The following is a 26,615-nucleotide window of genomic DNA, read 5'->3' on the forward strand; positions in this document are numbered from 1 at the left end:
CTGCAATAAGAGAGGAAAAAAAAGAACGTTGTATGCAAGAAGCAACTCAAAAAAGATTTGCAAATATAATTAGAATTTGCTGTCAGGATAATGAAGAGATACCTCAAAAATATGGTCTTAATAAAAATTTCAAAGAAAAAGAAAATATCAATTTAGAAAAAGAAAATACTATCCAAACTGGAGAAAAAAGAGATATTTTAGAAAAGAAAATAACAATAAAACAAAAGACAAAGAAATAGCTATTGCTCGAATAAAAAAGAAAATTGTAAATGTTGGTATTGCCAAGAGAAGGACACTACGCAAATGAATGCCCGAAAAGAAGGATAAAAAGGATCTTACTAAACAAATAGAAATTGCTAAGTCTTGTTTCATGGAACCATTAGAAGAATCTGATGATAACTTAGACTATATTTTTGAATATGTCGGAAACAGACTCAGAGACTGAGTAATAATGCTACATTTATTACTATAAAAATAACAGAAAAATTATAAATGCTTTCATAGATTCTGGGGCAACACAATGCTTTGCTAGTTCAAATATAAAACTTGATTGGAAAAAATTAAAGAAACCATTAAGAGTTAGAATAGCTGACAAATCAACATAAATTGACCAAAAAACAGAGATGGTTGAAATTTTTATTCAAAATTATAGGTTCATTGTTCCATCTATATATGTTAGATTCTGGAATGGATTTTCATAGGAATAACTTTTTAAAACTATATCATCCATTCATTCAAAAATTAACATATATAGTTTTAAAGCCCACACGATTCTTCAATAAATCAAAAATCAAAACGTATAAAAATACCAACTACTACTATAGACAAGATTCTAAAATTTAAAATATTTTCTATCTTAGAGACATGTTATTTAAATTTATACTTTCAGATAAATATTCCGAAAAATAATCTTGAAATAAAGATAGAAGAACTTTTGGATGAAATTTGTGCTGAAAATCCTTTAGATGTTAAAAATACAAATAACGAATTAATAAGCATTAAATTAAGAGATCCTACAAAAGAGATAAATGTTCCAAATAGAATTCCTTATTCCGCAAGAGATAAAGAAGATTTCTCATTAGAATGTAGAGATCTTTTGGAAAAAGGAATTATAAGATTAAGTAAAAGTCCTCATGCGGCTCCAGCCTTTTATGTCGAAAACAATGAAATTAAAAGGGGAAAACGAAGAATGGTTATTAACTATAAGAAGATGAACGAAGCAACCATTGGTGATGCTCATAAACTTCCAAGAAAAGATTCAATTTTAGAAAAAATCAAAGGAGCAACTTGGTTTTCATCTCTTGATGCAAAATCAGGATATTGGCAACTTCGTTTAGACGAAGAAACAAAGAAATTAACTGCTTTTACTTGCCCAACAAAAGAATCAACAAGTGTGTTGCTCTATGAATGGAATGTATTACCATTCGGATTAAAACAAGCCCCAGGTATTTATCAAAGATTTATGGAAGAAAATCTAAAATAATTAAATGAATTTGTTTTAGTGTACATTGATGATATACTAATTTTTACAAAACAGGATAAAGAAGATCATCTTCAAAAATTAATAGTTTTAGAAAGATGTAAAGAAAAGGATTAGTTCTTAGCAAAAAGAAAGCAAGAATAGCAAAACAAGAAATAGAGTTTCTTGGATTAATTCTATCTACTCAAGGTAAGCTAAAACTTCAACCAAATGTTCCTAGAAAAGATAAATTTATTTCCTAATAAATAGAAGATAGAAAACAATTACAAAGATTTTTAGGGTGTATAAATTATATTTTCGATCAAGGATTTTTAAAGAATATAATAGAATACACTAAAAGTTTATTTCCAAAAATAAGTACTAAAAAAGAATGGAAATGGGATGAAAACGATAGTATGCAAATTCAAAGAATTAAAGAACTTTGTGGAAAACTTCAAGAACTTTATATTCCAAAAGAAAATGACTACTTAATAGTAGAAACAGATGCTTCAGACATAACCTGGTCAGAATGTCTAAAAGCTAAGAAAGCTATAAAAAGTTTGGAACAAGAAAAAGAATCACTAGATTCTAAATATTCCCCAAAGGAATTACTTTGCAGGTATATTTCAGGGACTTTTACTCCAACAGAATAGAGATATACCACTCATGAAAAGGAAACTCTAGCAGCAATTAAATCTCTTAAGAAATGGAAAATTGATTTAATACCCAGAGAATTTACATTAAGGACAGATTCAAGTTACCTAACAGGTTTCATACGATATAATTTAAAAGTTGATTATAATCATGGACGATTGGTAAGATGGCAATTATTTTTGTTACAATATCCAATAAAAATGAATAATCAAGGGTGACAAAAATGTTATTGCAGATACATTAACAGAGAATGGAGTTCGTCTACAACGCATTAGATCAAGAAATTCAGAAATACGAAAAAGAACTTGAAAAATGCAAGCATTGTCAGCAAATAAGGACACAGATCCAATCCCTAAAGGCCATCGAAGCAATGAAATCAACACAACAACCAAACCATCAGAGTTCAGCCAGCTAAGCGTGGTGGACAAATCAGGTGAAGAAAAAATTACAGAAAATAAAACAATGCTGAATTATCAAAAAAAAACCCAAGATAAAATTATGTAATTTATAATGGCCCATGAATATATGATGCCCGGGAAAAAGTAGCACCATTTACACATCAATCAAGGATAATTCATAAAGGAGGGTTTTTAACACTGGAAGAAGCAAAGGAATCTTTCAGGGAATATGAAGCTCTTCATCCAGAGCAAACCCTAAAAAGAGCAGATAAAGCTCCAATTCAAACCCAGAGAACAGGAATAATAAGAAACATTCCTACAAGGGCTGAAATCAAGGAAAAGAAAAGGGTCTGTAGATCAAATCTCAGAGAAACCCTTAATATAGTCCTGAATTGGACTGAAGAAAAAGGGCAATCTTGGGATATTATCCTATTGCCAAAGAACAGCTAACAAAGCTGGTTATATTTCCAAATGCTTCCCCATCTGACACCTATCAGTTTTTCCATGGATTAATGATACAATTTTAATTTTAATGATATAAAATTATTAGGAGTTTCCTGCAGGATTCATTGATGCAGTAAAGAGATTTAAAAATATGATTGACAACGTAAATCCAAGGGATATATCCCTAAAATTTACGAATAGTCAACCTATTTTTAATGAAGAAGAAGAATGCTTGGTTCCAGCACATCAAGTAATCTTCATGTCCGTCTTCCCAGGAAATTTCAACCATTGATCAAGTTCAAGATTTAACAATCTACAGTCATGAAGGAAGACTAGCCAGCACACTAGCAAGGGTCTTTGAAAGAACTCAAAAGATAACAAGAAAATCTCACACAAGAATCAATTATAAAAGCAGAAATACTTGCTTCCAGTAAAAGAAATGAAATTGAAGAAAGAGAGATGAGACTCTTAGTGAAATTTGAATCAGCATTCTACAACTTATCTGGACTCTTAGAAAAGCTCCCCGAAGGGATAAAGAGGAATCTCTGCTATCTGATAAAAGACAGAGAAGACCACAAGTGCCAGCTATGTGTCTCAGAGTTATCTGAAGAAAGCAATAATAACGGAATCAACCCACATGATAAAGGAAGACAATGCATCTGAAGGTCACATGATGAAAGAGGAGGACAGCACATCTGAAGCATCTCTCAACATTATTGCATAGTGACGTAAGCGCTTAGGTCATAGAGCACCAACAATGTAGCTGGTGCAAGATAATAAACAATGACATAAGCAATGACGTCATAAGAAGGGTAAGGATGGGAATTGTCCATCAGACCCAACCATTATAAATAGGTTGCTTAGGTAATTGTAAAAGGATCAAACCATAGAAAGCAGGAGGCTAAGAGTACTCGTATGCTAGGAGAGCAAGGAGGAAGCTGCCGAGGCGATTCTATAGTTTGAAGAAGAATTCCCTTAGGAAAAACCAATTCTAAACTCCCCTCTGGAGTTAGTATCTACAATCTCCCCTCTGGAGATAAAAACATCTTATGTAAATATTCTAAATAAAGGAAGTTTTTCTCCAGAAAGGTACGCCTTTATCCTAATCTCATAGTTATGAATTATTTAGAAAGTTTAGAATTAACGGAAGAATTTGATTATTATAGATTATCTGCCTTATTAGATAATGAAAAACAGGCTGTTCTAAAAACAGAATTAAATCTCAAATCAAATGAAAATTTTAATAAACAAAATCTTTTAAAAGAAGTTTTAATAGAAAAAATATATACTATGGAAAAATTCAACTTGAAGCCCCTATAAAGATAAAATCTGCCAATGGAGAACTTGAAATAGCTTTGATAAATGATGAAGAATTGAGTAAACAGATTGAGAAAATTAAGGATCAACAAAAAAGATCTAAAATTTGATGGATTCATATTAGTACTATACAAGTCTTAATCAAATCTACATATATGAAAGAAATTAATTCACCAATAAGCTTAGCAATCTGTGATAAAAGAATTACTGATGACCCAATAGATCAAATAATTGGAATTGTTCATGGAAACTTGGCAAACGTAAATGTTAAATTCAATGCCCATCTTGGATATGCTATACTTTTATCAACTGAAAATCTTGGAAGATCTATAAGTTTGGCTTATAAATTTCACAGAAAAAATCTAATGGAACAAGACGATGAACCATTTTCAATTACATATGCAATAAATTATGCTTTAACAAATAGCCATCATAGTATAATATTTAAAAATAGAGAAAGAATTTATGTGGATGAATTATTTCAGAAAATTGTAAAGACAGAAATACCAAAATATAAAGCTATTGAAAACCCAGTTCTTTTACTAAAAGAACCATCAGAAAAATTAGTTTCATCAAATTTTCAAATAAGAGAATCCAAAATTAATAGCCCGTTAAGTTTATCTAAGTTAAAGATCAAAGAAGAAAATTCTGAAATAAAAGAATTAATAAAAAAGGTCGAAAAATTAAATGAAACCATAAACACTAAGTTATGACAATAAATAAAGAAAAAATATATGTAACCTATCAAGATAAGAAGCAAGAGCTCTTTGAAAGAAAAAATCGGTTGAATTATTTACAGTTTTCTGAAATAAATCAAAGAGCATTTAAAACTCTAAAAATAATCTATGACAAATTAAAAGGAGAAGTTGAAGAGTTAGAAAAATTAATAGAATCTCTAGAAAATAGTGATGAATCGATGATAGAATTTGCAGAGATTCTAAGATAAATAATGAAGTATACAAAGATTGAAAGACCAGAAAACAAAATAAAAAGAAAAAAGGGCGAAAAATTAAAAGTAAAATAAAGGAGTATAAAAGGGAATTAAATAATCTTCAGTTCGAAATAATGACCTTATAATAAAAAGGATAGAAATAAAAACAAATATAAAAAGTTGGAGTTAAACTTAAAAAATCTATAAATGCCTAGAACACCATATTATGACCTAAAAGAATTAAAGCTGTTGAAAGAAAAAATGGAGAATGAAGTTGAAAAATTAAAAAGGTATTTAGAAACAACAGAAAGTGTAGAAATAAAAGAAGTTTTTGAGGATTTGAAAAATTATATTAAAGAAAAAGACAAACAGATAAAAGATTTTATATACAATAATCCATGCAAAAAGGAATATTATAAACTAAAACAAGATTGAAAAACTATAAAAATGAAATCAGAATTAGTAATAGTAGAAATGGTCAATACTTTTGATTATAAAATTGCAAATTATACAGTACCACCAACCAAATCTATACAAATTATTAGAGGTGCACATGGGCCGGGTGAAGCCGGGTTTGATAGGACCCAGACCCGACCCGAAATATATACCGGGTCTATTTATTAGACCCGAACCCGACCCTAGACCCGATGAAACCAATACACTTTCGGGTCACAATTATACGGGTAAAACGGGTGAAACCGGGCCGTTAATATTACATTACGTAATACCTTCTTGTAAGCTAACAAAAGTATCCAATTTCCAAGACTCCAACCATTTTAACATGGTAAAATTCACTTAGAAAAATATAATAAGAACCAACCCTTCTTTAAAATTAAAGCATAACCACAATCAATATTAAAGCAAAACCACAATCAATACTAATATTGTCTAATAATACCAAATATTTAAATCAATACAAATAACACAATATTATGCATTAGTCTAAAGTCTTATGCATTCTAAACATAAAACATTAACTTATAGTCTTATAATGACTAATAACACAAAATATTAAGGTTTACAATACTTAAATTCCACATAAGAATAGTCATGATCCATCACTAATAACACAAAATATTAATTGTGTATGATGACCGGGCCACCGGGCCGACTTCGGGTGACCTGAGCTATGGCCCGGACCCGACCCGAAATAATGACCGGGTCTATTTTTGAGACCCTTACCCGGTCCTAAACCTGATGAAATCACACCAAATTAGCCCCTAAAATGTTCGGGACCGGGCCGGGCCTTCGGGCCGGGCCGGGTCTGTGCACCCCTACAAATTATAAACTTATTCGAAGCAAAATATGAAGAGTTAATAGAAATTTTGAAAAAGAAATTACATTTTAAAAATTGGTATCAGAGCCAAGTTAACGATTAAGGATAACACTTTCTCTTTAAGCAACACTTTTAGTGACACGCTTTTAAATCAATAAAAGACAAAAATCTGTAAATCTGTACAAAAGTACATCTGTACAGTAGATGGACCCTATTTTAAACTCTTAAACAAAGAACTTAAAAAATCTTCAACCATATTACAAGAATGCAAAAAATCAATCGCCTATGTAAAAATATAGAGTAGTTTTATATCATATCTATTATCAAACTTTATAAACAATATAATCAAACTAAAATTATATTTATAATCAAAATACAAACAAAAATATAAAAGTATAGCTCTTTAATTTTTTTGTTTTTGTAATTTTGTTAAAGTTTAATTGTGCAAAAAACACATAATAATTTTAACAATACTTACTTTATTAAAAAATATATAAGATAATTTGGATAAACATAATGGCTGATTTTGTAAAATCTTAAGTATTATTTTCGTTTTTTTTTCTCTTCAAATAAACTATTATTTGTACCAATAAATATTTAAAATATTAAAAAAATAATTCATAAACAAATTTAACGTTATATCCATAAAAAAATAAATTTTGATAGATAATATTATTTAAATATTAAAAAATTATTTAAAAATTTTAAATTATTTTTTCAAAATAATTTAATTTTAAAATTTTAATTACAACTCTAACTCTACCTAGTTTCGGATCTCCAATCTTTCACCATCACTCACCCTACTTCCCAAAAATAATTGAGGTAAAATATACAAATAAACAATTAAAATTATTTAATTAAAACAATTTTCCTTAATAAAAAAATGTAAGATAAGAAGTTAACCCAATTATTTTAAGTGAAGAAAATAGCATATTTCGAAGCAAAAGATTCCCGCGGTTGTGCATGCACTTGGTTCCAAAGAGCAAAGAAAAGAAAAGTAATAATAACAAGAGTCGATGAATTTTGTCGCATTTGACAGTGTTTGCAGAAAAGAGCACAAGGACACACTCTCACACACGCGCCTTCACTACTTTCAAGCTTTTTCAGCATGTCAGAACCTCAACTAAATGTTTCTACCCTTCTCTCTTTCCAACACCACCATTTCCATTCACCCTTTTCACTTCTACTTTCTTCTGGTAAGATTTTCTCTCTTGCATCCTCCAACTTGAACACACTCATGCTTTGTTCATCCTCAAAATGTGTCCTTTTTTTGTTATTATGTTTCATTGTCATGTTTAATATTCACTACTTTGAATCTAGAGACACCCCTTCATTGGTAAGTGTTAGATAGTGCTTTAAGTGGTGAAAATCTTGCTTCTTTTGTTGTTTTCTAATAATCTAATGTCTTTGAGTTTGCTTCTTTGTGTGAAGATTTTGTGGATGGTTGGTTTTAGTTGTATTTTGAAGCAAAGCTAGAACTTTGTTAGGGATTGATTGGTCTTTTTATGAGTTTAGAAAGTTTTTGATATTTTTGGGATGGAATGTTCAAACACCAAACTCATAAAACCAAACCCAAATATATCAGAAATTGTTAGCAAGTTGGCAAAAGTGTGCACATTGAAATCCATTGGGGTGTTCTCATCTGAACTCCCCAATCTCCATCACTTGCACAAACCTGTTTGTGATAATGCCTCAGTGAGTGGAAACACTAGTAGTGTTGCAAGTGATGATAATAGGAGCCATGGACAGAAAATCCATCCACATCCCATTGAATTTGAGGTGCCTAAAGGTGAGGGTTTTTGTGCTGGTTTGGAGATCATGAAGATCTTCGATGTTGTTTCGGCTATCAAATTGGCTTATCTTGAGCTTCAACAAGCTCATATCCCTTATGACCCTCACAAGGTTGTTTCTGCTGATAAAAGAGTAAGTGCTGAGCTTGAGAAGCTTTGCAAGTTCAAGGTTGAATATAAGGAGAAGCAATGCAGGATTGCAATGTTAAATGCTGGGAGATTTGATCGCTTACGATCTGAAATTAAGGCCAAGGAAGCATTGTTGGGGAAGCTTAAGGGTAAGAACAATGTTAAAGACTCTAAGATTCTTCGGTTGCGACAAGAGCTTCATGATTTGGAGATGGTGAATAAGAATCTGACAGAGAAGATCAAGAGGATAAATAAGATGAAGAATGCAAGTGTTTCGACTGTTGCTAAGTTCCATGAGGTCTTTGAGGCTTCTTCAATGTCCATTCATGATTTTGCAAAACCGTTGATTAGCTTGATGAAGGCTTCAGGTTGGGACTTGGATGCTGCAGCAAAAATGGATTGAGAATGATGCTGTTTATGTCAAAAGGGGAGACAAGAAGTATGCTTTCGAGGCCTACATTGCTCGCAGAATGTTTCATGGGGTGTCCTTAAGATCTTATGATGTTGGTGATGTTGTGAAGTTTGATGATCCAATTGATGCACTGATGGAGAATCCAGGCTCAGATTTCTCCAAATTTTGCAGAACAAAGTATCTTCTGGTTGTTCATCGCACAATGGAAGAGTCTTTCTTTGGAAATTTGGATCACCGGAGTTTGGTTTCAAACGGCAAGCACCCGAGAACAGAGTTCTATCAATTATTCACGAAAATGGCTAAATGGGTTTGGGTTTTGCTAGGTTCTGCAGCATCAATAGACCCCAATGCAACCATGTTTTATACAGACAATGGAAGCATGTTCTCAAGTTTGTACATGGAATCTGTCAATGTGGAAAGAGAGATTGCAGAACAAGGAACCTACAGTGTTCAGTTCATGATCATGCCTGGCATTAAAATCGGACAAACATTGGTGAAGTCTCAAGTTTATATCTCAAAACAATCTGAAGCTTTGTAGTAGTCTTTTTAGCTGGCAATTCTTGTTCTGTACAAGAATTTCTTTAGTGGTAGCTTAGCTGTTCAAGATAACCATGACTACTAGGTTGTGTTAGAGACTTAATCCATCAGTTTAGTTCTTGTATCCTGTAATTTCATCTGCGTCCCGATGATTAGGATCTTGATGTGTATATGCTTGTTCTGACTGTTTCTAATTAGTAATTTCTATCTTTTGCAAAAGATGATAGACGCAATTGATAACAAATGACCTCATATTTCACAAGGATGCAAGTTAATACATAAGCACTAAGTGTCTCTGCAAACGTTTAAGGAGCCTAGAAGCATGCTTTGACTTTGGTAGGATGATTGATGTCACTTTTGTGCATCAAGGGAAAAGTTTCTTTCTATATTCTCTTCTTTGTTCCTTCCTTTCTTATTTATTGATTGATTGATTTAGCTAATTTTTTCCCCGTAATCTCCCTTAGTTTAGGTGCTGATTTGTCTCTGTTTTCGGACATGCTACTTGCTGCTTCACTTTCATTTCCATCTCAAATTAATGTAGATGTATCATTACCTAGAATTTCATGTAAAAAAAATAGAAAAAAAAAAAAAATTACCATTTCTACGTTTTGAACACAGACAAATCTATCCATAAAAAATAGAAACTATCATTTTTACCCACAACAAAATTATTCAAACAAAGAAAAATTATCTAAAAGTCCCAAATGACCATTTTTCTAACTCTAATCTCTACACCTCTTCCCCATATCTCAACTCTCTTCTCATAGATTTCACCATTTCCTTCACCAACACCACTACCATTAGTACCATCACCAATTGTAAACCTCACCTTCCTCCTTCAGCTTCAAGCTATGGTTGATGGTTCAGAGGATGACAAAGGAAGAGACATTACATAGGAAACTCAGTGCCTTCTCGTTGAGACCAAGGACGGTTCTCACCTCGAATCTAACAACAGCGACAAGAGTAACTAGATTCTCTACACTGTCTTCCTCCCTCTCATTGAAGGAGGCTTCAGAGCATGCCTTCAATGCAACATCCGCGATAAGCTCGAACTTTGCATCGAGAACAGCGATTACGACACAAAGGTGATTTCTTTGGGTGGTGCACATGGGATGCTTGCTTTTTACCAGGAGGTTACACGGGAAGGCGTGGAGGACGGGATGCAGTCCCTGGCGGCAGGCGGTGCGCCGTCGAAGTTTCCTTTGTCTCCGAAGGTGGGGCTTACGGTTGGTGGCGGTGGTTTATTGGTGAAGGTGGTGAAATCCATGAAAAAAATAAAGGGAGGACTGAGATTTGAAGGAGGGGTGTTGAGATTAGGATTAGGAAAAGGATAATTCGGGTTTTTAGGTGATTTTTCAGTGTTTGGATAATTTTATCGTACAAAATCAGCTCTTGTGATAGAAATGTTAGTTTTTTTTTTTTTCACAAATAGATTTGTCAGTATTTAAAACTTCTATGGATAAAAATGATAATTTACTTAAAAAAAATAGCAATCCTTGACAAAAAGAGTTAGTAATATCTTTGTGCTCTCTTCCCCTTCAGCCATAAATGGGGGATCCTCTGGCCAAACATATCATTAGAGAGTTCTCTAACATCCATCAAGTCACTCATGTTCATTTCTTTTACAATCATAATCACCAAATAGTTCTCATCAAGAGTCAAGATTCTTGCATGTGCCTGTGGGATTAGGACTTTTGAGTATGGAAACAAAGATCAATAGTTTTTTGTGTAGCTTGAATAGATGCTGTAGAATAAATGGCACATTGTATGCTCCAAAGAAAAGAATGATGTGATATAAATACTAGTTAGTATGACTTTCTTATTAGGTATTTACGTAGCATTTTTTTTCTTTTCTATTTCTTATCAGGGGAGCTAAATTAACTTTTAGGGAGGGGTTAAAAAAAATTTACTGTTAACAAAGAAAAAAATACAAAATTTAAGAGGGGATAAACTAAAATTTATACCTAACTTATAGAAAAAATTTGTTAGTTGGAGTCCTTATCATGTATGAGGCTCCGTTTCTATTTTTTAGAGTATTTTTTAATTTGACGGTCTAAAGACTAAGAATTTGTCATTAATTAATAGGTTAATATATACATAAAATATAATTTAAATTTTTTATGCTTATTAAAATAGATAAATAAACTAATTACTTAAATAAACATAAATAGAATGGATTTATTCTTTTTTTTTGTTAATTGCATGGATTTACTCTAAGCAACATGAAAATATAGGTGGATCCCAAAAAAAAAAAAAAAAACAAAAAGGGCTAAATTTAAGCCTTACCAACCTTGGCCTTGTACTGGGCATGAACAATGGTATTAGACAAAGAGAAAATTTACATGTAATTGTTTTTATTTAAAATTAATAGTAGAGAATTATCGTATAATTTGAATGATTTGATTAAATTATTATTTAATAATTTTTAATTATCAACTTTATATAAAGACGAGTATATGTGAGTTTACATCATTTGGCAAATACACCGAATTCACCTGAACTGGGGGATTGAGAATTAGGGGTGTGCATCGGCTGGGTGAAACCGGATTTGATGTGACACATATCCGGCTCGAAATATATACCGGACCTATTTGTTAGACCCGAACCCGGCCCTAGACCCAATGAAATCTATACACTTTCGGGCCACGATTATACTGGGTAAAAACCGGGTGAAAATCGGGTAATACCTTCTAATAAGCTAGCATGTGAAAATATCTAAATTTCTAAGACTCTAACCATTATTTGATATGGTAAAATTCACTTAGAAAAATATAACAAGAACCAACTCTTCTCTAAAATTAAAGCATAACCATAATCAATACTAATATTATCTAATAACACCAAATATTTAAATCAATACAAATAACATAATATTATGCATTTTAAACATAAAATATTAACTTATAGTTTTAGTATAACTAATAATACAAAATATTAGGCAGCGTTTGGTCTGAGAGACATAGACACTGAGACATAGACACAGTGGTACACGGTGACACATATCTGCTGTTTGGTTTGGTGAGACACATATTTTCGAAGGACACGGGAGGACACGGATGGACACGGAGACATTAAATTTGTGTACCTCTAATTTGGTGAGACACTAAGACACAACTTGTGAGACACTAATTTTTTACTCTTTTATCCTTATTGAAATTTTAAAATTTGTCCTCTTATCTCCCCAAACATTTCTTTTTCTCTTCTTCTTGTAGATTTTATAACTAAATTTATCTTTCTATTTCATAAAAAAAAATTGTACATTTAATTTTTATTTATTTAAATTTTGATTAATCTTTGATAAATTCTGAGCTTTAGTTTTTTATTTTTTTCAAAATATATATATATATATTTAATATTTGAATGATAATTTAATATGATATTAGAAGAAATAAAAAATATTAAAAGAAATAAAAATTCAATAGTGATGACATGTAGTGTTTGGGATAATGGATGTGTAGTAATAATAGTAAAATTTCTAGTAGAATAAAGGGTAATTCAGTCTTTTTAAAGTATGTTTGTCTTGTTCTTTATTTTTACCAAACACAATACATAGACACAAATATTTTATGTCCATGTCTTTAATGTTTATGTCTTTGTGTCTATGTCTCATCATATACATTAACCAAACGGAGTCTTAAAGTTTACAATACTTAAACCCCACATAAGAATAGACATCATTCATCACTAATAACACAAAATATTAATTGTGTATGACGACTGGGCCACTAGACTGATTTCGAGTGACCCGAACTATAGCCCGGATCCGACCCGAAATAATGACGGAGTCTATTTTTGAGACCCTTACTCGACTCTAAACCCGATAAAATAATACCAAATTAGCCCATAAAGTGTTTGGAGTCAGGTCGAGTTTTCGAACCGGATCGGATCATGCACACCCCTATTGAGAATGGTCCAATTGCAACTTGGTATGACACTATTTATGAAAAAAAAAAGTCAAGTCAAAATAATGATGTCTATCAATTGGTAGTTGTAACTTGTTTGGGTTGTTGTTTAAGTATTGAGGTTACAATTTTGATGCGATAAAGTTTCTAAAGTAAGATTTTTTAAACTAAAATGGTGTAATTCACAAATAATAAAAATTATAAATTTAAAGATAATTATTATATTATTTTACTAAAAATAATGACCAAGATAGTAAATTTAGAAGAGAGGAACTAAAGAAAAGATTGCGTCTGGATGGAAGTTACCTCTATTTTTTCTTCTTTTTTTCTTTTTTTTTCTTCTCTCTCTTTTTCCCTTCTTCTTCTTCCCTTCTCTAATCTTTCTCCCTCTTGTTCGTTTTTTTTTTAATAATTTTTTTAGTTAAGGATAATTTGATAATAAAATTTAAAATTTTGGTAAAAAGAACGATTTTAAAACTAAGTTAAATCTTATGGACGATTTTGTATGCAAAAAAAAATTAGAGACAAAAAATTTTTTTACCTATATCGTACGGACCAAAATCGTATTTAACCATAAAAATTACAAATTCAAAGATAATTATTATATTATTTTATTATTTTACCAACTTCTATTTTAGAGGTTTTTTTTCCAACTAAAAATTAGTTGTTAGTTTTCAATCTAAGATACTCGAAGATTTATATCTAGTAAGCTTTTAAAAAAAAATGAAAAAAAAAATACTAATCTATAAAGTTGAAGTAACGAAAAACTAGTGTTAGGAGTTATATAGGACTAAGATGGTCTCTCATAAGAAAATGTAAGATTTTAATGCAATGATAAAGTTGAAGTTCAAAACATATTTCTTTTGAAATTTTTAACTACTGTCGTCAGTTAGAAAAACCATAATATTTTAATCATAGTAATAATAGCAAAGTTGGGGATGAATGCATAGCCATATTGCTAAGTAAACACTTTTTATTATCAATTAACAAAAATTTCTTATAATATTTTACAATTTTGTAAGATCTACCAAATAAAATTCATGGCATCTATATAACCAATTCTATGCTATAAGATTTGTTTTTGTGACCGAATAAATTAATGTCATCATTTCTAATACTTGGAAACAAGTAATAAAAAATAAATAAATAAATAAAACAAGTATTTTTAAATGGGTCTCTCTTGTTTGTTGAATTCATGATTACTTGCTTAAAGATTAAATACATGAATATCCCCAAACAAAGCATGGAGAACCAAATTATGGGTTACTATTACTATTTCCTTCAACCACTATCAAAATGTTGGTAAAATAGAATATTATTGACCCATAAAAAGTGTTCATAAGTAGTAGTGATGGTAGGTAATCTATTACATAGTAAATTCTTCAAGGAGTTATATGAGGACACTTAAACATGCTTTTATCATGGAACTTTTGTGACATTATTACATTACCATACTGTTCTTTAGCTTGTTAGGTTGTAAAATCATAAAATCTATGGTAAACCGTAAACGTATATATTTAAGTATTTATCCATTATATCAAGAGACCTACTTGTTAGTTTGGCCGTCTTAAATATCTATATAGTATTATTTTATGGTTGCAAAATTAATGTTGATGAGAGAAAAAATATTTTTTTTTTGAAAGTGAAAAGAAAAAGTACATCTATTAAAAATTTCTCAAGTTTCTTCTTTATTAACAAGCAAGATTTTAGATACTTGGGACATGCCAAATTTTGGTTTATTCTAATACAGTGTATCTTTACCGAAATATTTGATAACAAAGAAAATAACAAAAAAAACCAAAATTTATCTTACATCTTTATTGCATACCAAGAAATTGACAACTTTGATAAGCAAGAACACAGACTAATTAATTAATACCTATATATGCTAACACAAAGTTCAGAGATTTGTGCGTGTTTTCTGGAAGCAATGATTAGAGAAAGTCAATTTGGTCTCTCTTTACTTTCATTTTTGCATTGGAGGAACTTTTATAGTGGACCACCAACTTTATATTATTACTTCCATTTTTATTCTTTTCATGTTATAAACCAACTTCCCTAGCTTCCTACATCTTCCATTTCAACAATTTGAGTCCAAAACACACACTTTGATGATGGGGAATAACAAGTTCAAATTTTCAGATATGATACCAAATGGTTGGTTCTACAAACTGAGGGATATGAGCAAATCAAGGAAGAGAAACAATGCCTCTCATGTTATCAATAACAAGAAAGTAACAACTTCAACTTCTCATCACTATTTCTCCATTGAACCAAGCAATAACAAAGCTGGTAAGTTCCATAACTCTCCTATTTACACAAAACATTCCGATTTTGTATTCGGTGATTCGCCAAGAAAGTCCTCCTCAAAGAGAAAAACTAAAAGGAAAACAATCTATGAGCCTTCTACGCCGCCGATTGTTTCGTCGCCGGTGTTAGAATCTTGGAGCTTTCATTCTCTAGAAAAGAAAAATAGTCCAAATTGGACTAAACCAAAACATGAAACAAGAGGATGTGATTCGTCATCCGAGTCTGACTGCCACGAGTTTAACGCTCGTGGCAGCAGGCCTAATAGATTGGTAACCTCTGAATGTAGCTGCAGAGTCAGTTCTTCAACCAATGACATCATAATTGACATGAAGAGTGGATCAACTGACGCAATTTCGCCATTAGGCCTTGCTCCAATCTTGACAAAGCCGGCGAAATTCGAAGAACAAATCTTCGTTAGTCCAACTCAAACATGTCTAGTATCTCGAAAATCCTCTGCTAATTCTAAAGGAATAAAGCTAAGAGTCAATTCTCCAAAACTCGCGAACCGGAAGGTTCAAGCCTATGCAAGAAGGAGCGTGTCATGCAAAGGATCAAACTCAAAGAATGCAGGTTTTCCGGAGGGGTTTGCCATCGTTAAGTCGTCGGTCGATCCGCAGAAAGACTTCAGGGATTCAATGGTGGAGATGATCAGAGAGAATCAAATCCTTGCTTCCAAGGATTTGGAGAACCTTCTTGCCTGCTATCTTTCACTGAATTCAAGTGAATACCATGATCTCATTGTTAAAGCATTTGAGCAAATATGGTATGACATGGCTCAACTTAAATTGTAAAGTTCTTAGATTATCCAAATTCGTATGTATAGTACTAAAAAAATGCAGTAGCAAGGTATAATTTTGTATAAATAATAAGTTCATGATCCATCTTCTAGTTATGTTATGTCAAATGTTTATTAAATCTCCTCCTTTCTGTGTTTTTAGCTCTGTTGTAATCGAAATAGAACAATTTATTCAATTGTGTTAATTTTAGTTCTGAAATATGAATTAAGGGTGTACATGAATCGGTAAAGATTCGGATCCATCTTAAATAATAATTGGATTTATTTTTAAAACTCTTATTCGATTCTAGACTCAGTGAAATTTCGCTACTTTTAGGTCACACTAAACCGGATTTAAACCGGTGAAATTTAGATCTTGATAAATTTTATATAAAAGAAATTATGATACACTTATTTATAAAGAAGAAAAAAACATATTTGTTATGAGAAGTTGATACCTATATTTGTCCATAAATTCTAATTTAATAATTTTTTGATCTATTTTATAATTCAACAAGTGTGATTAAAAATAAAAATAAGTTTATAATTACTATAATATAATATTAGAATTAATTTAAAGCGCGTGTATAATATATATATATTAGGGATTTGGATCCTTTAAAGTTTGAATTTCACTTTAGAGAGTAAAGTGTGATCTTCTACTCTTGAATAATTTTTCTCTCATATTTATTGTTATTTCTACCTATGAAATAAATGATGAGAGATCACACTTTACTCTTTAAAGTGAAATTCAAACTTTAGAGGATCCAAATCCATATATTAGACCCCTTATGGTACATATGGATCGAATAAAACCGGATTCGCTTTGACCGAGATCCGACCCTAAATAATGACCGAATCTATTTTTTAGACTTTTACTTAACATAGACCCAATTAAATCAAACCAAATTAATTCCTAAAATGTTCGAATATGAACCGACTCTTTAGACCGGGCCGGCCTATACACCCCTAATATAAACTATGGAATTTAGTTTACTTTAAGGTTCGTTCAACAAGGAAAATACCATTTAGTTTTTTAATTGCTACGGCTATTAAAAAAAATTATAGAGAATTAACTTTTAATGATTATTTCAAATCGGATTATAAGTATTTTTTATGTGAGTCAGTGTAACATGTCTTATCCATAAAAAAAAAATCAAATTAATTTGTTGTTTAACTCATTTCAAGATAATAGGACAATCTAAAATGAACTCCACACTTGCTTAAAAGATATAAAATTCTCAAATTCCTCTCGTGTGATTCAAATTAATAAACTTGTTCTCTTAATATATATTAGGTTAACAATTGAATTAGTATTTAAAAGATTGTGCATGTATATATTTAATTTAGTCCGTTAGTCGCTAAAAAATCAAATTGGTATTTTTGATAATATTTTGCTATCAGTCATTGATGTACTTTAGAAATTAATAAAAAAAACAATAAAATGACCAACTTAATTCATATTGATATCTTTCAAAAGAAATGTTAAAACGATCAATATTTTTTTCCTTGTATTTGCCTTGCATTTGAGGCCAACGTTAACGAACTCTTCATTTTTTTTCTACTAATTAAAAGTGTAGTGTTGATCCTCTAACATTTTCTATTTCGTTAAATTTTTTTATGACCAAATTAAAATTTATATATAATCTTTTAGAGATATTTAAAATATATCGATATATCTATTTGTGAGTAGTAGTAATAATTCTCAAATTTGTGAACTCTGAATTTATGGTAGGCCATTCGCTTGTATGCCTTCTAAAAATTTAACCCAATATATGGCAATTATTGACATTGGTAGTGACACACATTTAAGTAGATAAATTTCCCTAAATAGTCAAGACAAGTAGTTTGCACAAGTAGTGGCAAGTACAGGTATCCTCCTAATTAAAGAAGAACAAGTTTATTTTGTACTAGCTTATTTTCCAAATGGAGTTCTTATGACACTAGTTGAATAAAATATTTAATGCTTTTTTCCCTTTATGTATGTTAGAATTATTTTTGGAGGAACTACTAATAAGAATTTATTAAATTCATTCTAACTAAACCAATTTTATCTGAATTGATTCTACCAAAATTTTACCTAGAAGAATCTATTCTATAAAAGTAGAACCAAACACATAAGAATAATCAATATTGAAGCATGAAGCTAACACATGTTAAAGAATGTATTTGAAGTTGGAAGCAATGCCATAGAATGAATCTACAACTTTTGCACTCATCATTTGATGAACCTTTCATTCATAATAAACCAATGGTATAATAAATACAATAACACTATTTATACACAAAATATTGTTAATACTTATATAAAAATACGATTATTATTAATTAATTGTTAAAAAATCTAATATCAAAATATTGTATACTATAAAATTACATGCCTAATGAAATTGTAACAAATATCATATTATCATAAAGTTCTAAGGTGGCAGAATAGCTACATAACTTTTACAGATAAGAGAAAAAAAAATCAGAAAACATTACTTAGAGAAGTTGTGAGTTGTAACTAATTAATTAAACTTAGTACCTGCTTTGGGGTATACAGAAAATGCAATTTAAGAAACTCTGTTCAAATTCCATGAATGCACACAAACACAAAAAGCATTGTCATCAATATCAGTGCCACCAATGAATGAGAACAGTAGTAGAACACAAAAAACCTGAAGATACTGCTTGAGTCACAAAAAATGTTATGAAAATAGAAAGTTATCAAATAATAATAACATCAACTACAACAATAAAAATTTAGATTTAATTAACTTATGCTCTAAAAAAATATTAATTTTTTAATATTATTTATGTATTCAATGTATTAAAAATTAAAAAAATATATATATTTTTACAATAAATTTTCTAAAATATTTTTTTTTATGGTATGTTAATATATGTTCTTAGGACACAAGTTAGCAAAATCCTAAAAATTTTTAGCAATTCAAGAGGACCACAACAAGATCATAACAAACACCAGCTGGTAAGAAAGTAATAATTAATCATTGGAAAAAAGTGAGGACCACATTAAAATTTAGGAAAATAAATCCCCACTTAGCTAACTAGACATAATGTTCTTGATTAAAAAAAAAAAGAGCTTCTCATAATTGCACAATGCATGAGTTTCTTTAATTATTTATTTTCTTTGATAAAAGTTGACCAGTCTCTTTAGAATTTAGATACAGAAGCAATTTCAGGTCCTGTTTCTTTCAAGAAATCAAGTAGAGACAGAAATGGTTTAATTACTAACTTCATAAATAAATGGTTTAATTACTTTTGAATCTTTAATTAGATTTAACAAAAAAGCAATATCATTTTACCAAGATCCAATAATCTAGCAAATAAGCTTCAAGATCAAGGGATATATATATATATATATATATATATATATATATATAAGCATCATACTTGTTAAATTAAATACATTTCCTTTGCTCGACAATATTTGCTACTTTAGAAATTAAATACATTTATAACTCAAAATATATATTGAAATTGATGTGTTATAATCAAATAATTGCAATAACTCTACCAAGGAATATTGGGCATGTGTGCACCGAGTTCTCGCATGGATGCTTAGCCACATTCAGCAACTATCACATCCAATATTTCAATAATGAGTTACTATGAAAAGAAAAAAAAAATATCACTTTACCATTGAACAAAATTGAATTCCACATATGCTTTAAGTTGTGGTGTTAACTAGGAAAAACCCTTAAGTCTCATAACCCCTTGATTATTGCTGATAAATGAAAAAATAGCACACATAATCATATATTAAAAATCATGCAGATTGGTACATGACATAACATGAAAAATTAAAGGAACTCAAAAGAAAAGATAAATTACAATCATCAAGGATCTTAATACTGGTACCCCTGTTTAGAAATATTGGTGCATGCTGCTACATCATACTTTTGAAGACATAATTACCCTAAAATGCTTTTTTCCTCCTTATGTTTAATTTTTTTTTATCTGTTTTCTTTCTCTTTTTTTTTTCTGTTATATACATGTATTTAGTTATTTATCAAATAAAGGTTAAGTAAGAACATTTCAATCTTCAATTTCAATGATGAAGAGGCATCCGTTTTCTTTTCTAGCTTTAGTTCTTCATCACTTGACACTTGTTGATGACTTTACATCTTATGGCTGTGATTTTTTCCTGGATATCTCAGAAGGGTTTTGAAATCCAATCTTTTCAATGGCATCAACCGTTTTGAATAACCGTCTTTTGTTAACCTCCTCAACGAGCTGCCGGTGCAGCATCTGACTCCTCATGTCAATCAGCGAATTGTTCCTCATCAGTTTAGGAGTGTCCATTGTTCTCTTACCTTTACTCGCCGCGCCGGCGAAAACTTTGCCCCGGTTGAGAGTGATTGGTTCCTCAAGAGGGGAAAACCTTGTACACTTGTGGTGACTCTTTATGATGTGATTATGTTTATCTTTTCTTGCAGAAGAAGCCACATTGTATTCATGATCATCCATTGAACAAAAATTCAAGCTGGAATATGTCCCTTGCGACGAGCATCGCGAACTCGTATCGTCGTGCATATCATCTGCAACGGTAGAATACGAGAAGAAATTACTTATCATCTTAACTAATTTCACATTTATTTATTCGTGAACATTCACATGCAGTTGTCTTTACGAATGCAGCTACAGTATTGGTACACTAGTATTAATAAAGACATACCATGGAGGCAGTAATATCCATGATTCGGTATTTCATCGGCCTTGGAAATGGATTCTTGGGAGGAGGAACAAGAAGAGCCGGAGCAGAAAAGCCGGCGAGGCCGGTCGTAGTCATCGTCGAACGTATGGCAGGCATCTGAACAGTTACTTCTCCTCACATTCGGCATCAGTTCGGAAATCTCTGCTTCGATTATATATGCAATTTCCGAAGGCTCCCAATCCGAGATCTCCAATTCTCTCACCATCTCCACCGCCACATCAATCGGCGTGTCCGTCACAATGTCGAACGGAAAGAATATATTCCTACTGGACCCTGCCGGAAATTAAAAGCCAGAACAAAACTTGATAAATTTCAAGAATCTAAATTGAAACAAACAAGAATATATATACATCCATGGTCCATGGTAGAAACTCAGCTGCAGTCAACTTCAACTTCACGTGAAGTCAACTGTACTGAGTTTTCACCTACATCCACATATATATAATTTACCATCCTTGTCGGTAATTTGCACTTTGAGAAAGATAGTATCATCTTCCGGGTTCAGTTTCCCGGTAATCGACATCTCTGTTCGAGCAACATCGTCGCGCAATTGAAGCTTCTCCATCTCATTGTAATTTAGAAATGGCTTCTGAATTCCAATTTTCGCCATTGATAATGTATCGTCAGACACAAGAAACGGATCATGCAATAAGTCCTTTGCAGAAGGTCTCTCTGGTGCAGATACAAGGCACTTGCCTATAAATCTCTGTGCTTCCTTGTTTTCTAACCGGGAAAATGACGCCGGCAACTTCCCCTGAGGAATACAATGTATATAAGATCTAAATTTTACTTGTAACTCGAAAATGTATGTCAAGTCAGATTCTGTTATTACCGAAGTCACTTTCTTGTAAATTTGCGCAGGGTTTGCGCATTCGCTGTACGGATATTCAGAAGTAAGCATCTCCAGAACACACATGCCGAAAGAGTACACGTCGACGAGTTCGTTGTATTCTTCTTCGTACAACTCCGGTGCCATGAATTCAGGGGTGCCTATAACGCTGTGAGCCAGCTGCGAGCCACGGAGGATGGCCGCTAGTCCTAAGTCGCCGATTTTCACTTGTCCAAGATGGCCATTCACAAATATGTTATCACATTTGAGGTCTCTGTGGATTACCGGAGGATCGTGCTCGTGTAGATAAACGAGACCTTGCAAAATTTGGCGACTCCAACTCTTTATTGCTTGAATCCCAACTTGCTTATATTTCTTCCGGTATCTGCATACGCCATAACGGTTATATATCTAATATGCAAAGACTCACCTGCATGCAGTTGTTTTTATATGAAGTTGATAGTTGAGAATATCATATGATTTAACAAGTTTAACTAAAGGGAAAGTCTAGGGGGCAACAACTTTGTTAAATTCTAACCAGCAATGAAAAGTGAGCCATTGGATGAAATCTCACACTAATCTCATACCATTAGAACTATCTTGATGGCTATTTGATGGCTACAAATCATCAAAATTACTGCCCCCTAGCATTCCTCTTAACTAAATTGTCGTATAAGAATTCTCAACTATCACCTTCACATGAAGATAAGTGCATGTAAATTACACTTTATATACAAGTCTATATTAAGAAAAATGAACAAAGAAAGATTGAACTTTAGAATGTTTTTAAAAAGTTATGCATTTACATAGAGGTATATGAAGTGTTATGTATGACAACTTACTCTCTGAGTGTTCCTGAAGTGAACATCTCTGTGATGAAGTTGAAGGACTTGTTATCAACATCGATCCAAGAGGTATAGAATCGCATGATCGATTCGTGGTTGAGGGTACTGAGGAGATGAACCTCTAAGTAAAGCCTCTCCAAGTCGTCCGGCGAGCGAAGCGCCTCGTTGAGTCTGACTTGGTTCCATGCCACCTCTATTCCGAGCACTGCATCAATTGCTTTGTACACCGTCTTCATTGCCCCTTTTCCAAGAATTTCTCCAACCTAATCACATCCAATTTTGAACCAACATCAAATAGTTTCACATAATTTTAGGCATGAGAACTCTGTTTTCAAAAGTATCTTCTGCAACTTTCCACAATTCAAGTTAATTTATATGATGTTAATCAATGGTTAGGGAAGTGCATGATCAACAAATATTTTCAACACCTGGAATAATGATACACACACAAGAACATGTGATCAAGCTCTCAACCATGGATTTGTCTTAATAATCTCACACCATGAAAACAACTCTCATGAAAGTTTATATCACCCTGCTTTGTGAAGGCCAAATTAGTTGCAAAGCGTATTTTATATTCCGACAAGTATTTTATACACGTGCCTGATTTTTTTTATTTTTAGTATATAGTTATATATATACCTAATATAATTGATAACAAAATGATGCCTTAACATTTAAATTTAATTTGCAATAACTATGCAATATGAAGCAGATTGCTCTAAAGCAATAAAAAGCTGAACCCTAGAAATCTTTTCTTGTAACATTGAGACATGTTTGAGCAAAAAAAGAAAAAATCTTAAGAAACATGATCAATGATAACACCTATAATTAAAAGAATATGACACACCACAACACAACACAAAAAAGGAAGGATTAATTAGAATTTAGAACTTACCCTTCCATATCTACCAGTTGGATCAGTTTCCATGTAACGATGATCCTCCATGCTTTCTTTGTGGGAATACACGTTTTGGTTACAAGAGCAACCTTGCTAACCTCCTGACACTATATGCTATAATAACAACAACAATAATTAATTAATAATAAAAATAATAATAGTTAGAAAGAGAATTTTATGCTAAAAATAATAATAAGAATAGCAGAATCCTAAATCCAAGGCTTGCCCTCATGATCCTACCCATCTTCAATACAACACAGCATGTTATGTGTTCATAGTAGTTCTTATTATCGACCATTTGATTTTCCTTTTTATTTAATTTAATTAAACGTATTTTTGTTGTGTTATTATTATTTATCTAATGGAAACAAAATAGAGTGGAGGGTGCTAAGATTTGACAAGACAAGACACAATTGAGAGAGGAGAAGAAGAATAATAATAATTAAGAGAGCATGGATAATGAATAATTGAATGAATCTTTTTACTAAGGAAAGCGACGTGTTTTTCATGTGAGTGAGCCCAATAATTTTGAACATGTTGATTCAAGGGAAGGGGTAAAACTGGAAATTCAAATATGTAGGAACAAGTGCAGAGAGAGAAGTGATCATGGTTAGTTGGTTACTGTGTTAAGATAAGAGACAGAAGTAGAGCACGGAACTTGAAGAATCTGTGGCCACACGTTGGTGGAAGCATTTACAGGAATTTTGTGGATAATAACATGCAATAGTGGAAAGATAAATTTAAAGAAAAATGGAAGTTGTTGAAGAAACTGGGTAGGGAGGAGACAGAAACAGAACAGAAGGCAGAGGATGCAGAGAAGCAGAAAGATGGTAAAACGAGGTGGAAGAAGAGTTGAGGATTTTGTGCCAACTCTCTAACACTTTTATAGTTTTATTCTGTATCTTATTTATTTTAAAATTTTGCCAATAAAATAAGGAGTTTAATTTGATATACCGACATTGTAAAGTATTTTATATGGTGTACAATTACATCTATTCTTTTGAATAACTATTTATGGAGTAAATATAAAAAGTAGTTATTTTTATTGATGTAATTTATATAATTAAATGCACGTGTAAAATTATTTTACACTGGTAGTCCATCAAAATTAAATTGTAAAATTAAACGGATTCTAAAATATTATTATAGAATTAATACTTGTTTTAATATATGAAGTTATATTTACATCTTATTTTAATTTTTAAAATTTTAATTTACTCAATTTGTTTTTTATTATAGCATTTGTGACTGATTTTGGTCTCTAATTTTATTTTCGTCACCCAATTGATTAACGTACTTCTTAAAAATTATTTGATATGATAATTGAAACTTTTTTATTTTGCTTTTTTTTCTTACAAAAGTTTTAGAATCCTAATTTTAATTTCACTTAAGAATTTAAAGGCTTCTTAGGAAGTAAATTGAAGTAAAAAAATTTAATTGTTACATCAAATAATATTTAAAAGTTCAGCGTCACAATTGTTAATTTATCTCAGCACACCATTAATAGTTTTATGACAAAAATAGGATCAGGGACTAACTTAAATTATGAATGCCAAGTTGAGGAATCAGATTGAGTAAATTAAAACTTTTAAAATTAAATTGAAACGCAATTATAAGTTTAGAAATAAATCCAAGTATTAATTTATTATTGTTATTATTTTGTTGAAAAATATATGAAATACTTTATATAATTAAATTGTGTTCATAAATATTTTCGTTAAATTTATGGTGCCAAAAAGGATTTTCTAAAAAAGAATATGACAATAAGAAAATTTTTAAGAAATATAAGTGTTTTATTTGTTTTCTGTTGGTATTTTTAGTGATATGTATTGTGAAGGTATAAATTGTTTTATCAAAAATACATAAATCCTTTATATTTGTTGTAATTTTATTTAACTTCTTTAGTTGACCTAATTAGTACTTAAATCGAAGTAGAAAAAGTTTAAGAACCAATTATAATATAAATTAAGTCAATTTTTTTAATTTTAAAATTCACAAAATTAAAATAGTAAGATTTTTTTATAATAAATTTATTTTTTAATTAATTGACTAAAGTTGACTTTATTTTTAATTGGTTCTTAGCAAAATTTATGAAAATAAGAATAGATTGGCTTATCAAAGTGAAATCAAATATTTTAAATGTTATAAGCTAATTTTATAAACACCTATATATAATAAAAAACAACACAAATATAATTTTCTTAAAATATTTTAGCCTCTCTCTCGTGTGATGTAATGGGGTCTTGGAGTTGGAGATGTGAAGGACGACAAGGTTGACTTTTGTGACTGTGATATAACTGCCTACCCTTATGTTCCGGTAACTAAATAAGAGATTGTTGGCCTGAGTTATTGTTATTCATCATCCATTTTGTCATGTTTCATTGTGTCTTGTCTTTTATGATGTATGGATAATCTTAAGAGTAATAATGATGAGAAAAATCTGTCTATAGATAATGTGTAACTAGATGTTTATCCAGACTCCAAAGTTCCAAACCTTAATAGGTCAGTGTTTGTCACCATGTCTATATTTTGAATCTGTGGGTTTTGGGACAAATTTGGTGTTGGTTGCAACTGAGTCTCTTTATTTTAGCTTCTTAAATAAGCTAAAAAATTTAAATATAAAAATGAGATGAGTAAAATATTTTAATATTGTAATTTTTCATATTTTTTAAAATTACAGGAAGTATATAAAATAGACCTTTTGATTTGTGTTTAAAAAATTAAAAAAATTTAAAATATACAAATCGGACTCTGATTTGTGTTTAAAAAATTTTGGAGTACACAAATTGAATTGGACCGTCCGATTTGTGTACTCCAAATTTTTTTAATTTTCTAAACACAAATAAGAGTGTCCGAGTACACAAATCGAACAGTCCAATTTTTTTAAAAATTGAACATCGGACGGTCTAATTTTCTACTTCATGAATTAAGTTATCCCACATTTTAAAAAAATACCACAACAAATTCAATTTAAAAATATCATTAT

General features: G+C 30.9%; 3 protein-coding genes across 6 annotated transcripts; 2 read left to right on the top strand and 1 right to left on the bottom strand.

Moving 5' to 3' along the window:
- Positions 1–8,015: 8,015 nt before the first annotated feature.
- LOC130974606 (protein GRAVITROPIC IN THE LIGHT 1-like) lies at positions 8,016–9,348 on the top strand. Its single transcript, XM_057899472.1, has 2 exons — positions 8,016–8,696; positions 8,788–9,348. The coding sequence occupies exons 1-2, from the start codon at positions 8,016–8,018 to the stop codon at positions 9,346–9,348; spliced, it is 1,242 nt and encodes a 413-aa protein (XP_057755455.1).
- A 5,940-nt stretch (positions 9,349–15,288) lies between these two features.
- LOC130945245 (transcription repressor OFP1-like) lies at positions 15,289–16,473 on the top strand. Its single transcript, XM_057873980.1, has one exon. The coding sequence runs from the start codon at positions 15,361–15,363 to the stop codon at positions 16,348–16,350; it is 990 nt and encodes a 329-aa protein (XP_057729963.1). The 5' UTR covers positions 15,289–15,360; the 3' UTR covers positions 16,351–16,473.
- Positions 16,474–20,087: 3,614 nt separating this feature from the next.
- On the bottom strand, positions 20,088–24,470 carry LOC130945760 (probable serine/threonine-protein kinase WNK4). Of its 4 annotated transcripts, none has more exons than XM_057874474.1 (7): positions 24,252–24,470; positions 23,627–23,743; positions 22,726–22,991; positions 21,887–22,268; positions 21,505–21,808; positions 21,016–21,327; positions 20,088–20,878 (listed from the first exon to the last, which is right to left on the bottom strand). In XM_057874474.1, exons 2-7 carry the CDS (start codon positions 23,675–23,677, stop codon positions 20,466–20,468), a joined length of 1,728 nt encoding a protein of 575 aa, XP_057730457.1. In that variant the 5' UTR covers positions 23,678–23,743; positions 24,252–24,470; the 3' UTR covers positions 20,088–20,465. The 4 variants fall into 4 exon arrangements, with proteins under 4 accessions (XP_057730457.1, XP_057730465.1, XP_057730462.1 ...); XM_057874482.1 differs by having other exon boundaries at positions 24,288–24,464; XM_057874479.1 differs by lacking the exon at positions 24,252–24,470 and adding an exon at positions 23,870–24,220.
- Between the last annotated feature and the right edge of the window lie 2,145 nt (positions 24,471–26,615).

The sequence above is a fragment of the Arachis stenosperma genome, chromosome 1 (assembly GCF_014773155.1).
Source record: "Arachis stenosperma cultivar V10309 chromosome 1, arast.V10309.gnm1.PFL2, whole genome shotgun sequence".
Taxonomy (NCBI): Eukaryota; Viridiplantae; Streptophyta; class Magnoliopsida; order Fabales; family Fabaceae; genus Arachis; species Arachis stenosperma.

What these genes read in the sequence shown, in the direction of transcription:
- LOC130974606 (XM_057899472.1), top strand. Translation starts at nt 8,016, where the DNA reads ATGGAATGTTCAAACACCAAACTCATAAAACCAAACCCAAATATATCA. An exon ending in CTGTTGCTAAGTTCCATGAG is followed by an intron (nt 8,697 to 8,787) that starts GTCTTTGAGGCT and finishes TGGATGCTGCAG; the next exon opens with CAAAAATGGATTGAGAATGA.
- LOC130945245 (XM_057873980.1), top strand. Translation starts at nt 15,361, where the DNA reads ATGATGGGGAATAACAAGTTCAAATTTTCAGATATGATACCAAATGGT.
- LOC130945760 (XM_057874474.1), bottom strand. Translation starts at nt 23,677, where the DNA reads ATGGAGGATCATCGTTACATGGAAACTGATCCAACTGGTAGATATGGA. An exon ending in ACTTCAGGAACACTCAGAGA is followed by an intron (nt 22,269 to 22,725) that starts GTAAGTTGTCAT and finishes TGGCGTATGCAG; the next exon opens with ATACCGGAAGAAATATAAGC. An exon ending in GCAAATTACCGACAAGGATG is followed by an intron (nt 21,328 to 21,504) that starts GTAAATTATATA and finishes AATTTCCGGCAG; the next exon opens with GGTCCAGTAGGAATATATTC.